Raw genomic sequence first — 16,090 nt, 5'->3', positions numbered from 1 at the left:
CCTCTGCTGAGGCAGAGGGGCAGCCCGTGTGGGGATGAAATACCATCCTTGCAGCCAGACTGTAGGCGACAGCAAACACAGGGCAGGGAGCTGGTTGGCGCTTCTCGGGTAGCCCTTCAGATAGCCTTTTGCCAGCATTTTCCCTCAAAATTCTTTGGCCTCAGATATTGGTCTCAAGTCTTTGTTCATTGATGGAAAGTTGGAAGGCAAGAGTTTTGTCAGTTCCTTTGCATTCTGAAAAAAAAAATCAAACCTAAGAATGTGGTGGTATATCAGTTTTAAGATTATGATTCAAACCAAAAAATAGAGAGTTTGCATAGTTAGTGATTTTAAATGAACAGGGATCTAGTCATTATTTTTATGAATCAGTAGGAAGTTCATTATGACATCTCAGTGTTGAATGAGCCCTGTGTTTATTCATAGTAAATACCAGCTTTTCCTCTTCTAATTGTTCCTTTATTCCCAGACCTGCTCTTTCTTATCATTCTTTTGTTTATTCAACAAGGATTTGTTGAGGGTGAGCCTTTGTGAGAATCTTGCCCATAGAGTTTCCATTGGTGACTCCTTTCTTATTTCCTTTTGATCACCAGTGACACCAAAAACTCAAAAGAATCCAGAAGGCCTTCTGAAAGAAAAGTATGGCTTATAGAATTCTTACTGGTGAAAAACTATGGGAATCCCCAGGGTTCGCTGAAAGCTGAATAGTCTCCATAAACTGTGAAACTCGTCTGCTCTAAGACTTACAGAGTGTGGGAGTTTGAGGAACACCTGTTGTCCAGAACATTCAACCTCATTCACTTCAATACAATCAAGATCCAGAAAAGCTCAGTCATTTGTATAAGGTCACACATCAATTTGAGAGCTATTTCTGTCATCACATTTGGAATAGAATTTAAAAGCCCACGTTGTCTAACAGTCTCTCTGGGGCGTTCATTCACTCCAAATTGTTTGTCAGCCACAAATCCTGTGCCATGCCTCAGAATAAACAAACATGAATAACACTGTCCGTGGATTCTTCAGTGAGTTCCAAGTCTAGGGAAGAAGATATGGGATGGGACTGACATAGCACAGCAGGAGGAAGGCTGGAACACAGGGATGTACAAAAAGCAATGGAAGCATGGGAAAGAGAGCGCCAGTTCCACCACATGGGTGCTTTCGAGCTTTGGAAGGATGGGAAGCTTGTGCAAAGGCATGGGGTCACAAAAGGGATGACACATTTGGGAAATGGTAGCGCATTCAGGAGCAGATACCCAGGGATAGGATGACATCTTGGGCAAACAGAGAGCTGGTGGTGCTGGAGAAGTTGGTTGAGACCTGGCTATAAAGAGCCTTAAGTGCTGAGCTAAGTAGTATGGCTTCCGTCTGCTGCAGGCACTGTGGGGTCCCCCAAGATTCTCACACAGGGAACAACACGACACAATTCCCAATTTGGAACCTAGGGGTCAAGGCTACCTCTCTCTTGTATCATTTCAGTAGATCTTTTCCTCCTTGATTAGACTGTATTCTCCTTTGAAGAAAAGGCCTTGTCTTTATTGTTGTGTCCTGTAGCTTTGTTATTCAAAGTATGGCCCAGGGCCCAGAAGAGCAGCATCACCTGGGGGCTTGCTGGAAATGTAGAATCTCAGGTTTTGGGATTTGACCAAATTCTCCCTGTGATTTGCACACATGTTAAAGTTTGAGAAACACTATCCTCAAAAACTGTTTTGTGCCCAGTCAAAATCCACTAAATGTTAGTAGAATCAGATGTCAATGAAAAATATGTTTTAACAGCAATTGGATTTTTATTCTACTAGTTATTCCCTCGAAAAGCTAATGGTTTACACGCCCAAAGTAAGTTGTAGGAGGCATATATTTATTGTGTTCTCCAATCCACAAAACTTAAGGAGATTTGTGCACTGTGAGATGCTTTACTGGGACAATAGAAATCATCGGAGGGTGATTAGCTCAGGCTAAATCTTGTGTTGGTGGATGAGCATAAAGGAAGCAAAGTTTGAGAGAAAGTGTCCTTAGGAGGTGGCCTTATGCTTCTCTGACCCTTGTCCCTAGAACGAATTCTTGCACATGAGTGGCCTGCGGAGATTTGTGGAAGAGAAGATACAGCTTCTGGAGAAGGTCATTGACCAGTGCTTTGCCCACATCAAACAGCCTCTGCAAGAGGGAGTCAGAAATGCCAAGGCTTCCTACCGACGGATCCTCGGGACATGCCTGGTGGTGAGTGACCCTTTCCAGGGAGGACCTGTAATTTTCGGTGACATCTGCCTTACCTCCAAGCTCGTTTTGCACTATTCCATGGCCTTTGAAGGAACTAAAAAGCTAAAAGAGAGTAGGAGAGGGTGAAAATTGCATACAAGAAAGCATGTAGTGAGAACTGCCCAATTGTACGTGGTGAGGAAAGAGTGCATGGTTCAGTGGAGTTGAGCTGGAATTTCGGATCTGAGGTCTTTCTACCCATCATCCACTGTGTAGCCCTGGGTGAGGCCTGAAACCCATTTAAGCTTGTAGGTTTTTTCTTCTGCAAAATGAGGTGCTAAATACTTGCCCTACCTATCTTAACGGGGTTGATATAAATGTCAATTCGATTACACAGTAAGGAAACATCTTGAACCCTCTCACTAGGCATGCAAATTGTTTTATCTTTTAATTACTTATATGGGCTTTCTGAGGGATAAAAATGTAAGTGCCAGGCTTTATTTATCTAAGGCTAAGGGGTGGGGAAAAAAGGCGTATCGTATTAGTTGGCTAGGGCTGCATAACATAAAATATGGTAGACTGGGTGGTTTAAATGGCAGGCGTTTATTCTGACAGTTGTGAAGGTTAGAAGCTCAAGATCAAAGCAGTGCAAGGTTGGTTTCTCCTGGGGCCTCTGTTTTTGGCCTGCAAAAGGCCACCTTCTAGCTGTGTTCTCCCATGGTCTTTTCTCTATGTGTGCCTCCCTGGCATCTCTCTCTCTTCCTATAAGGACAGCTGTCCAGTAAGATCAGGACCCACCCGTTAAGTCTTCGTTTAACCCTAATTACCTCCCTAAAGGCCCTATCTCCAAATATAGTCACATCAGGGTCAGGGCTTGTACATGTTGATTCAGAGGGATACAGTTCACTCCATAACACCTGTTAAGAGTAAAAAGTGATGAACAACACCGCTCATGTGACAAAGATGATACAGAAGTATCTAGAGCTGGGAGTAGCACCTAGATTGTATGTTGTTGCCATTGTTTTAATATGAGTTGGAAAGCTAGAACGTTAGCAGAGAAAAGGTGGTGTGCAATGGGGCTCTACATTTCCGCGGGCTTTTTTATATACACAGATGATACCACCTTTCTAGCATATGATCTCATCTGGGTGTTCTTACCTGCATGGCTTTCGTAAGAGTTTGTTTCGGGATCTAGATCAGTAGGTATGTGCCGTGACTGGGATGAGAGGGAAGGAGATGCCTCTGGTATCGGACAGAGAGAAAACGCTAGAAAACTGAAAGCTAAAACAGTAAAGAAGTGGGAATGATCGTGGGGTCATTAGAGAGGACTCTCAGATTTCTGACATAGGAGAAGGGGAGGTGGCATGCCTTCCGTGTGGAAGCGGGCAGCTGAGTGTCCGTGAATGTAGTATGTGCACGAGCATTCGCTCATGCCTTCAGCAAACGTGGAAGAAATGCTGACTCTGGTGCCCAGATACTGGGCATCACTGATTCAGTCCTCACAACAATTCCAGGTGGTAAACACTCTTATTAGTTTCATTTTATGACCTTACAGAGGCTGAACAACTCGCCCGTGGCCACATATGGGATCCACATCTACTGCAGGCCTGTCTATTTTCAGAGCCTGGATGCCCAACCCCTACACTTGCCTGTTGCATCTCTGCAAACGATTGCAGCTACTTGTGATTGCCAACCAGTTACGTGATTCAACATTTGTAAATCCCCACAAAAGTAGTGAAGTCTGTCTAATAGCCAGCATCACCTTGCCAACTCTGGAGTGAGCCTCCTTAGGAGTGGGTCCTCTGGCCCCATTCTGGTGACTGTAACCCCAGCCAGTGCCTGACAGAGCCTCATGGAGAAGACCTGAGCCAGCACTGGCCCGGGCCCGCTGTTGGGAAAGGTCAGCCTGTGCATGTGGTCTTTCAATCCCCACTTGGCCACATAAGAATGGGCCTTGGGCCTGGACCACTTCCTTACCAAGAGATAAAGAGCCCTCACAGCCTGTCCTGGGCTTATCGCCTTGTGTAGAAATATTCTTTCCTGTTTTATGCTCAGTGTGTACTTCTTTGTTTTGCTTAGTATAGGCGGCCAAGGCCCTTGGGCTAGCTCCCAGTTTTCTGTATTTCAGATCCTGTGGGGGAGGGCTTGGGTCCTTCTACACTGTGGGATCCCATATTGTGGGATCACCTGCATTGGCTGTGGAGGGGGTCTGCTGGCCACAGGGACCCGTGTGTTGCAAATGGCTGGATCTTGTGCACACTTTTTCTCCTCTTGCTGTAAGTAAATGCTGTACTGCCTGAGCCTAGTGTGAATATTGTCTGTTCTCAGTGACCTTGAATCATGTACTTGTCTCTTTTCTGGGTGGTGTTTATCTGCCTTTTAACGTTGGCCACACAGCCTGGCCATCTATTGAACAGTGAAACAGCAACTGAGCTATATCTGAATTCCTGACCCACAGAGCTGGTGAGAGATAATAAATAATTGCTTATTTATTTCATCAGGCCTGGGGTAAGTAAGTGACTCTGGGGAGAACTGTTTCTATATGATGGTAAAAGATCCCAGATCACCAAAAGTGAGTAAGTAGGTTCTGAGAAAGCAAAGGCACAAAGCGGAGACCATTCCTTTGAGACAATTTGCTCATAGAAGGAACATCTTCAGACCTTCGCTAGGATGTCATCCCATGAACTGTCCCCTGTCTCACCAGTTCTTAAATGGTGTTTTTCTCTGTAACTACAGACATGTCTGAGGTGTCTTGGATAGGACACTTTCCTCTGTGATCAGAAATTTGGGCAAACATTGTATGTTACCATCATATTATTATGTAACATAGTAAACTAACCTAAATATCTAACCAGAAGAGAATGGTAAAATAAATTGGGATATATCCACATGATATTATGTGGTTATTGAAACAATTTTTGCAAGCATTTACAATGACTTGAGGAAATGTTCATGTTATACTATTAAGTGAAAAGAGAATATTAAAATGAATATATATATATATATATATATATAGTATGATGCCAATTGTATTATGCTACATGACCATGCACTTGAAACAGATTTCCTTAAAGCATATATCATTGATTGATCACAAGGACCTCCACTAAAATTTTGGTCAGTGCAAATATATTTTTATTCCCCTTACTAAGAATCACCATCTGGCTAAGATTTATCAATGTCTTGTGTGGCTCTAGCTTCATTGTATTTTTTTGCCTCTGATTTTTTAATTTATTTCTCTGGGAAAAAAATGTTATGAAGATGTACAAATCAAATTACATTTTATTAGGCATTCAACAAAAAGTATTTAAAAACTTGGACTATGCTTGGAAGGTCTGAAACATATACTCCCAGTAGGGTCATAGCACGTTTTCATTTAATAATTGTTCATTTAAGCACTACTTATGCTGTTGCCAGATGGTAAGAACATCAAGGCAGATAAGACACTGTGTCCACAACGAGCAGCTGTTCTGGTAGAGAAGCGCAATGAGTAAACAGATAAATAGAAACTGTATGAGGAGACTTGTGATCAAGGAAGCACAAGACGCTCGGAAGCCAGGGCAGCCGCCAACTCAGGCATGACTGCTGTGCCCTCTGTCTGACTCAAGAGTATGCTGAAATATGAAGCTGTCCCTTCTCTTCCCTGTGATTCTTGGTCATAGCCTATGACCAAAGGCAATACAATTCTGATCCTGTGACATTGTAGTTAATGTTTACTAACTCTATTAACTTATTGTTTAATTACCTAGAGGAGTAGAGGAAACCAGGGCTTTCATCAGACTCTGAAAGCTGTTTGCCTGAAAAATGGCATCTATGCCTCCAGGACTCTTGCAAGAATAGATCTGAACGAAGCCATCACTCAGCCCATCTATGACCAGATCGATCCCGTTTTTGGAGGCATTTTTAGGTAAAAGATCCTTTCTCTTGCCCCTTCGTGAACAAACATCTGAAGAGCATTGGGCTGGAGTCTCCGCTTTATAAGAATTTGTACTTTGGATCTGGAAGCGTGAAGAGTAGCTTGCAACTTGAGGAGGAAAGCTTAGTCTCTGGAAAAACACAAAAGCCTTCTTGGTTTGGTTAGTTAATTTCTCGTGGCGACCTGGAGTACAGATGGAGATGTTACTTTTAGACTAATATTATGATTCCCATTATTTTTCAAATATCTCATACATGCAGCAAGGGATACATTTTCTTATGGATCTGAGCCCAGGACAGGTTATTTTGGTTGGAGAGTGTGGAGTTAAGCAAACACATGGCCTTTGTAAATTTCCTCAAATGCAAAACTGCAAAGTGGCTGACTGATGACTCTGTGTTTGTTTTTGACATACTGCATGCTTGCTGACTTACTAGCTGTCTGAGCTTCATGGTGCCTCCTCCTTCCCTCCTTCCTTGACCTCTAATCCTTTCTTAGTGCAAGAGCTTGCCCCCAGTCTCTCTCCTTGGCCTCTGGCATTTCACCACCTGCTGCTGCTTGAACCATTCTACCTTTGCATGATTCTTACTCGGTGTTCCCCTTCTCTGCCCCACCTTCCTTTAGCTCCTTTGGGGTCATGCCATTCCATCTACCCTATCTCAGTTTACAAGTCTGTAGGATAAACTCCAAATTATTTACAATGGCATTCAAGACATCCCACCTGCCTCTAACTGGCCTTTCCACTCTATCCCAGTCCTATTGCTCAGTCCCAGCCTCCTGCTTCAGCCAGCCTGGAGGGTAGCAAAGAGCAAGCGAGATGTACCAGGAACTGTGCTAAGCTCTGTGCGCACATGATCTCATTAGAACATCTCAAAGAACATCTCAAAGACCTCTCAATAACCCTTTGAAGGGCCTTCTGTCTATTTACAAGTGGACAAGCTGAGATTTAGAGGACTTCGGACAGCTTTTCCAGTGTCAGTCAGCTCATAAGTAGAGAGCTAGGAGTTCAAGTCTATGCCCTCTCCTCTATAACCTGCTGCTTCTTCCTCCTGGGATGTTCTGAAAATTTTGTTCACTACGTTGTCCCCATGGGGAATAGCCCCTCCTTGTTTTCACTTTCCTAAATCTTATCCATCTTTTAAAATGTAGTTCAGGGGTGTCTGGGTGTCTCAGCTCTTTGAATATCCGACTCTTGATTTCAGCTCAGGTCACAATCTCATGCCCCATGTTAGGCTCTGCAGTGAGAGCCCAGAGCCTGCTTGGGATTCTCGCTCTCCCTCTCTCTCTCTCTGTCTCTCTCCTTCATTCTCTCTCTCTCAAAATAAATAAACATTAAAAAAAATGTAGTTTAAGTCCCACACTTTCAAATGGAAACACTTGGCAGTGGGAAGACTGACCTTTGAGGCTAAACAGATCAGTGTACAAAGTAGCCTGGCTCTGCACTTGCTAGCTGTGTGACTGTGAACACAACAGCTGTCTTCTCTGAACCTCAGTTTTCTTGTCTGTAAAATGGGTTTCGTAGACTTTTAGGTGCAGGACCTGGCACAGAACAGTGCCTGGCACCAGTAGGAATTCAGTACCTATTCGTTCTCATCCCCTTGTCTTAAAAGTGAATAAAAGGATACCAGCTGGTTTCCTTTTGTTTTAGCCCCACGGTGGCCACGTTGTCTCTTAACGTTTTATATTGTTTCTTCTGTAGAGCTGGAAAGCCCACTGGGTCAGCATTGCTGCCTCACATAGAAGCTTTTAAGCACTCTCTACAGGAGAAAATGATGGAAATTGGAATAAGAAGTGGCTGGAAATATGATAGTTACAAAAAAAGTTTTCTGATCCAGGAGGTAAGATCCCTGTAAAATGAAGAGGGCAGTGACGTTGGGCGGTGGCTTTCTTACCAGCAGGATTCCAGAAGTATTGCATGTCTCTCCCCCCTGCTCTCCTGGAGTGCCAAGGTCTGGGCACGTCTTGTAGCAAGTGCTGTGAGACACGACACACAGTGTGTGGGGTGGCCCTTAGGCTGCCACGAGGATGTAGGACGGGACACCAAGCCAGCTCTATGCCACTGGGAAGCAACCAGCAGTAAGTGCCGAGGTTGGAAAGGAGACTCAGTTCCCAAGAAGAATATTCAAAGAATCTTTAGATGTACAAACATTTGAATCCACCTGTAACATCCACTTGTAACTGACCTTCAATCATTTCTGCCAATATTATGAAGTCATTATTCACAGCAATGAAGCTTAAAGAAGAGTCTTTTTTTTTTTTTTTTGTACATCATTTGTTAGTTTTGAGTACTCAAGACTCTTGTCTGTGACCCATTTTCCTCTAGCCTGTCTTAGTCTATTCAGGATGCTATAACAAAATGCTGTAAATGAGGTAGGGTATACACAACAGAAATTTATTCCTCACAGGAAGCTGGAAGTACAAGGTCAAGGCGCAGGCAGAGTTGGTGGCTGGTGAGGGTCCACTTCCCAGTTCATTATGATGGTCTTCTCACCATCACCTCACCTTAGCAGGGGCAAAGGAACTTGCTAGAGTCTCTTCTGTAAAGGGAATAGTCTCAATTATGAGGGCTCCCTGCTCATGACCTAGTCACCTCCCAAAGGCCCCACATCCTAATGCTATCACCTTGGGGGTTAGGGTTTTAACATATAAATTTTGGGTGGACACGAATGTTCAGTCCATAGCACAAGCACAGCCCGAATTACACAGCAACACTAGAGAACTATCCTGTTCTCACATCCTCCCCCTAAGAGGGCCTATTGACCACCTTGCACGTGCCTGAGTTCAACTCAGCAAATATTTGAGGCATTTGTAAGTGCCAGGCATGGTAGGAAACACTTTGGGATATAAAGATGCTAAGACAGAGTTCCTGCCTATGAGAAGCTCACAGCCTCATTGGGGAAATGACATGGAAACAGCCAAGCATAACATAAAGCAGAAGGAAATGGTGGCCACACACAGGAACACCCGCTTCTATCGAAGGAATTGTCACAAATGGCCTTTTGTTAATGTGGATTCTCAGATAAGTGCCATCCTGGGAGGCCTGGAAGATTACATCCTCAGAAAGAAGAGGAGGATCTATGAGTCTCTCACCACCTCTGTTCAGAGCGACCTGAAGCCCTGTTATGAAGGTGGGCGCTCCAGAGGGTGACATGTCTATTTCCTCTGGGGTCTTTCTGTCAGCTCCTTCAGCGTCCTTTTCTTCTGCTCTCCTCTCAAAGTATTTGTCCTCCTGCGTCCTGAGTCCCTCTCATACTCTTAGTCCACAAATTGAAAACCAAATAACTTTAAGGGTCAGGGGACAGGTGACCCATGAATCAGTTTTATCTGTGTGTTTCCAGTGCTTTCTGCCCACCCTGTATCTATTCACCCTGCTTCTCTCTCCTCTCCTCGCTGCATCTCATCTGGTTAAACTATTGAATCCACTATCTGATTCTCATTCTTATTCCCTTTAAGTATTTGTAAACCTACCTTCCAGCTCCTTCTTGTTTTGGTGGTCCCATTGTTTTTTTCTGGTCATGGTGGTGGGGGGGGGTGCACGGGAATTTTGTAAACTTCTGCTTAATTCATCCATTAGATTTTCTGAATGACAGTTATCTAAATTCTGAGAATGCTGATCTTTTGTATCATATTATGATTAAACAATTTCTACTGTGTGGGAAATGGTGCCACATGTATGAATATATATGTGTGTATGTCCGTATGTATGTGTGTGTCTGTGTACACATACATATATGTGTGCATACATAGTTTTTGTTTGTTTGCTTGCCTTTCTTTCTGATGCTAAAGATTTCTCTGCAAGTCCTTGTTGTGGTGTGACTGTAGCTATCATTTTTGCCAGAGGCCGCTCAGATTGCTGGCAAAAAAGCGTGTGAGAGAATGAAAGACGTCATCAGGAGAGGGGTGGACCGGCAGGTGGCCGAGGGCATGTTTGAAAGGGCTCAAGAAAGAATGCAGCACCAATTTCAACAACTGAAGGTATTCGACACCCACAGTCTGAATTCCAGCCCCAAAGAGGCTTCTTGGAGGGAGCCAAAGAAGCAGGGGCGGATGGTGGAAGAGGTGGTAGTCATTCGGGTCCAGAAAGAGCTGATACCTTCTGTAAAGTGGCCCCAACTGATGCCTACGATGCCAGGAGAAGAGGCCAGCTGGCACTTGGCATTCCCCCTTCCCCGCCACTGCATCCTGGTGTTGGGGTCTCTCTGGGACTGTGACTTCAGAAATGCAGCCCCTCCGGCTCTCTCTCCTGTCTTTCCTCTTTACCAGGTCACCAGCAGAACAACGGTAATAGCCCGATAGGGGTCCTTAAGCTTTTGACCTAGCTCATTTAACCCCCAGCAAGCCTGGGAGGTAGGGACTATTATTGTTCTCATTTTACAGATAAGAAAACTGAGGTAGAGAGAGAGAGAGGTATAGCGACAGGCCACATAGTTACTAAGTTGTAGAGCCAGGTTTGGGACTAGGTAACCCAGCTCCAGCGTCTCCGTCTCTGACAATAGCATAATCTCCAGATGGATTTTTTGAAATGAGGGAAATGTCTAGTCTACATGAAACATCAATAAATAAATGCCAATAAACTATCATAGGTCAGTCACCTTTGACACCTAGCATAGATTTAGGTCTGATTCTATCTCAGAAAACAGTTCTAAGAGTTTCCTTGAACCTAATGCTTCTGTCAAGTACACTTGAGCCATCTTGTCTCAGCTCTGGGTCTCTTTGCTTGCCACCCCCCTCCCAAGTAATAAAAATTCTTTGTTTTAGTCTGAGCCACTGTTGGCCTCTCCATGGCCATGTGCATTTCCAAATTCTTCTGCCTCAGTCCAGACTTAGCTGACCCTCTCCTAAGCTGGCTACTTGTTACTTCCATTCACCTCTCAACCAACCTACTTCCTGAAATGTCTGCAACTTACTTAGGCTCAATCTTGTGTCCCCCACCCAGACCCCTACCCCCACCCCACTGCAGTTTTGGAAAAATACCATTCTCTATAATACAAAGTGTACAATTTCTCTCAGAATGAGCTAAGAGGTGTTTTGTTTGCCAGTAGCAGTTTACTTTCTGTCATTTAATATGTTATCATAGTCTACAAATACTTGCATAAAATTGGCCAAACTCTACAGCATGCAGTCCCCATTTGGTATATAGAAATTGGCCCTGGGGCACCTGGGTGGCTCAGTTGGTTAGGCGTCTTAATCTTGGTTTTGGCTCAGGTCATGATCTCATGGTTTGTGGGTTCAAGTCCTGCGTTGGGCTCTGCTCTGACAGCACAGAGCCTGCTGGGATTGTCTCTCTCCCTCTCTCTTTGCTCCTTCCCTGCTCATGCCCTGTCTCTCTCTCACTCAAAAATAAATAAACTTTAAGAAAAGAAATTAGTTCTTATCATACCCCCCAAAACAATTCCACTTAAAAAAAAAATGATTAGTACATTGATCATATACAAATGCATCTTAAATGACAGAAATGTGGGAAGTTGAAAGTGGGCAAAGACACAGAGTGACCCCATTCCTTGATCCTATGGACAAGGAGGCTGAAGCCCAGAGGGCCTGTGTTACTAGCTCAAGGCTCACAGCTAGAGCTGGGACTAGGGCTTAGGGTTCTTGGCCTGGTGTGTTGAAGAAAAAAACAAGAGTCATGAGACCCAGGCTCAAAATACTATGTCAGTCTAGATGAAAGAGTCAGGTGTTTTTCAGAGGTAGACAAGAGATGGTTAGAAGAGGGAAAATGGTTTGCATTCATAGAAGGACTGATATAAGAAAGAAGAAATTTCTCAGGCAGTTGGGACGAAGAATCAGGGATGTCAAATATGATGTGCTGCACAAAGCAGGTATTCAATAAACATCTTTCCAGTGACTAAATGCACAATAGGCTCGCGGGCTAGTGACCAGCTCTTTTTCTCTTTTTCCATCTCTGCGATTGCTGTTTTCTCCCCACTGCCCCTCCCCCCCCCCCACCTCCATGAAGCCTCCTTAGCTCCTGACTCAATTGGTCAGCACCAGAGAGGTCCAATCACATATGAATCTTGATAGACAGGAAAGAAAGGAGATGCTGAGACAAGTAGGACCCCACAGAAATGTTGCTGTGAGGGTTCCTGAGCCACTTGCTGCACTCTAAAGTAGCCCACCCTTGGAACTGACTTTGATTTTGGCACCCCCAGTCTGCACAATTTGTGGGGGATTGGTTGGGGTCTCTTTCCTAAGATAACTTTTCCTTGGACTGTGCCTTCCTAACAGAATGACCATGCTTTGTTGTATAGAATGGAATCACAGAGAAGGTGAAGGGAAGTATTGCCACCATGCTGACCCTTGCTTCATCCCAGGAGGATGGTCTCTACAAGGAGCTTGCAGGTAAATACATAAAACTTTTGCATAAGCGATGACCTTGTGGGCACCCCTAGCTGTGCTTGCTCTTTGCTGGATTTAAAGAAATCAATTAGGAAGAATTTCCAGGGCATGGGATAGAGATGATGATGACGATGATGATGATGATGATGATGATGATGATGATGAAAACAATGACTACCCCACCCTTTGCTAAGCACCCACCCAAGACCATGCATTATACTCAGGCTCTGTGTGCAGCATCTCGGATAATTCTCACGTTAGCCCTCAGAGGGAGATGCTGTTGCTCCCTTTTGCACATGCGGAAACAGAGACTCAGGTTAGATTCTGTGCCCAAGGATCCGTGGCTGGAAAGTGGCAAATTCAAATCGATACCTCTGCTCTGCAATCTCCATAAATCCATTGTTTTGAGTACGTACCTTTTCATGAAAAGCCTCATATTCTGCTGGTGGTAGAGAAAGGTTTCTCTTCATGGACCAGGAGCTTGAGAATGCAACAGCAGCTGCCAGCAACCATCTCTGTTCCATGCCATGAGCTCCCCCAGGCCTCCCGGTGTGAACTGGAGGGTATAAACTGGTACAAAAAGCAATCGGGACATTTGTAGCCAAGTCAAAAATGCACATATCCTTTGACCCAGCAATCCTACTTCCAGGAATCTATCCTGTGGTATCCTCATACATGAGAAGAATGGCACGTGGACAGGGTTATTCAGGGCACCATTGTTTTAGGATGGCAAACATTGGAACAACTCCAACATCCATCAGTAGAGCATTGGTTAAGTTAACTTAGGTACACAACTAGGGGAGGACCGTGCAATTGTTAGAAAGAATAAAGTGGCTTTTTATACAGAGTTAGTGGTGTGAAACAATCTCCAAAACATGTAAAGTGAAAAAGAGCAAGGTGAAAAACTGTGTGGAATACATTGCCATCTGTGAGAGAAGAAAAGGAAACACGTATGTATATGCATACAAATTTCCATGGGATACACAAGAAACTGTCCACACTGGTTGTCTCTAAGGAGAGGAACTAGGAGCCTGGAGGACACAGAGGACGGGAGACTTCTTTTTCACTCCATATGTTTTGTGCCTTTTAATTGTTAAACTCTGCACACAAGTGCCTGCTGGGAAAAAAATGGATCTGATGCCATTGCTGTATATCATTGGATATGTCATGGTGAAAGTGGTCGGAGCTATTTCTAAAGTAAAAGCCACAGTTGCTGCTTCTAACCATCTGTCTTACACATATCTCTTGCTGTAGAAATAATTATTCCCCATCTCAGGTTGGTTAGACAGACATCTAACCTGTTCCTAATGGTCTCTTGGGAAGGTGATACAGCACCCTTTCACTCTGCTTTATGGAACTCTCTCATGACCTTCTGTCTAGGCCTTCACAGGAGCCTGTTTTAAGATTACAGTCATCCAGTTGTGTCTTCCTTAAAGAACTCCTGCTCACCAAAGGTCTTCCAACTATCTAGGTCTCCCACACAAAAAAATGTTCCCCTGAGTTTAATGTAAATTGCTCCTGCCATAATTTAAGATCATTTCCCTTTCTTCCCATCAACAATAAAATATATACTATGTAGGGAGTACTGTGCCAGAGGACAGAGGTCTAAAACAGTCCCTGCTCTGAGTATTACTTGGTTGGTAAAAAGATGTGTGAGAATATAAATTAAAATAGTAAAATGGAAATTCCCTCTTTCCTGGAGGAGACCAAGATTTTGATCTAGCCAGGCCTTCAACTAATTAGATGAGGCCCACCCACATTGTAAAGGACAGTCTGCTTTTCTCAAGGTCTAATGATTTAAATGTAAATCTCATCCAAAAATATGTTCACAGAAACATCCAGAATAGTGTTTGGCCAAATAACTGGGCACCATAGCCCGGACAAGTTGACACATAAAATTAGCCATTATAAGGATATATGATTGCAGATCACAACGTGAAAACCCGAGCTGAGATGTCAAAACAGCAAATTCACTTAGAATGAGAACTGCTGGGAGCAGGGGGATCAGGGGAAAGAGAGAGAAGCCTGGAGAGGACTGAGGGGGAAGTTTGTTGTGTAGGTGGGCTTGGTATCTCCTTCCCCTGAGCTCTTGTGAAGACTCGGTGATTTCCTAGATCATTTTATGTGTCGGTTTGTGTTTCTTTTGAAGGGTGACTGCTATGCTGAGATAAGCCTTAAGAGCCAGAATGCCCAGTTTGATCAGGCTTTTTATGCAATAAATTGATCAGATGGACCATCTGATCTCTAAGTCCATTCCAGATGTCGCATTCTGGGACAAGTGACCCAGGTCCTAGCAAGATTCTCAGGAGGTCTGTTTTCTGGGGACATTTCTGAAAAGGACACTAGCTCCTGATGCATGCTTTCTGCTCTTGTGTAGATGTCAAAAGTGAATACAAGGAGATGGAGAAGCTACACAGAGGCCTGAGGGAGGTGGCTGAGAACGCGGTGCTACGGAGAGGCATGCAGGATTTCCTTCTGAAGATGTCCCCGAGCAAAGTTGTTCCCCCCAAATCATAAACATAATTCATAGGGCTTAGCACCAAGTAGATGAAAAACAAGCCTGGAGCCAAACAACCAGAGTTACTTGTGTTTTTAAAAATCTAATAAAGAATATCTCCCAACTGTTTGGACTTTATATACAACATAAAACTCAAAATACTGTTACTTCTGGCATAAGCTGACTGCTGAATAACATTACTTCCTTTGTATTCTGTAGCCAAAAAGCATCATCTTGAATTCCTAATGGAGTTCTAAAATTTTAGGGACAAGAAGCTCATGCTTCCGCAAAGAAAAATATCAAAACATTGAACAACTTAACTATTATGGAAAAAAGCGTTGCAAAATAAAGCTTTAGGGACCTAATTCTACTTCCCATTTTAATATCTATGACTCTTTTGGGTAAGGAAGTAACATTGTGCCATGGAAGCAACATGAATTAGAGAACAGATGAGAGACCTGGCTTTACCACTTCCCAGGAGTGTTATTTATGGTCAGCGCTTCTCAAACATTTTGATCTCAGGACCCTACACACTTGTTTGTGTGGGTTATAACTATTGATATTTACTGTATTCAAAATTAAAACTGAGAACAATTGGAAACAATTATTTACTAATTCACTTAAAATAAACTTATTACATATTAATACAAAAACGTATTTTTAAGTTTATTTATTTTGAGAGAGAGACAACACGAGTGAGGGAGGAGCAGAGAGAGAAAGAGACAGAGAATCCCAAGCAGGCTCTGCACTGTCAGTGCAGAGCCCAATGTGGGGCTTGAACTCACAAACCATGGGATCATCACCTGAGCTTGAAATCAGGAGTCAGATGCTTAACCAACTGAGCCACCTGGGCACCCCCCCAAAACATATTTTTATGAAAAAACCATTTTCAAAAAATTTAGTGAGAAGAGTGACATTATTTACACTTTGGCAAATCTCTTTACTCTCTGACTTAATAAAAGACAGCTGGATTCTTGTATCTGTTTCTGCTTCTGTCAGGACATGTTTTTGGTTGACATATATGAAGAAAATATAGATTCATGTGGTATAGAGTTAGAATATGGAAGAATATTTTATTTACTTATTTTTTTAAAATTTGTTTATTTATTTTGAGGAAGAGAGTGAGCACAAACGGAGGGAGCAGCAGAGAGAGA

General features: G+C 43.4%; 1 protein-coding gene across 6 annotated transcripts in view; it reads left to right on the top strand.

Moving 5' to 3' along the window:
* The window catches only part of NUGGC (nuclear GTPase, germinal center associated), a 56,075-nt gene extending 40,503 nt beyond the window's left edge, over window positions 1-15,572 (top strand). For all 6 annotated transcript variants that reach the window (XM_042983527.1, XM_042983530.1, XM_042983529.1 and 3 more), the window contains 7 exons: window positions 2,047-2,211; window positions 5,940-6,097; window positions 7,803-7,941; window positions 9,123-9,231; window positions 9,942-10,078; window positions 12,352-12,442; window positions 14,817-15,572. In XM_042983527.1, the coding sequence (XP_042839461.1) occupies window positions 2,047-2,211; window positions 5,940-6,097; window positions 7,803-7,941; window positions 9,123-9,231; window positions 9,942-10,078; window positions 12,352-12,442; window positions 14,817-14,956 (939 nt within the window). In that variant the 3' untranslated portion in view covers window positions 14,957-15,572. The remainder of the gene's footprint in view (window positions 1-2,046; window positions 2,212-5,939; window positions 6,098-7,802; window positions 7,942-9,122; window positions 9,232-9,941; window positions 10,079-12,351; window positions 12,443-14,816) is intronic.
* Window positions 15,573-16,090: the final 518 nt, after the last annotated feature.

This window comes from Panthera tigris, chromosome B1, assembly GCF_018350195.1.
Source record: "Panthera tigris isolate Pti1 chromosome B1, P.tigris_Pti1_mat1.1, whole genome shotgun sequence".
NCBI lineage: Eukaryota > Metazoa > Chordata > Mammalia > Carnivora > Felidae > Panthera > Panthera tigris.
The sequence above is the reverse complement of the archived record's forward strand: the minus strand, read 5'-3'. Positions and strand labels throughout refer to the sequence as shown.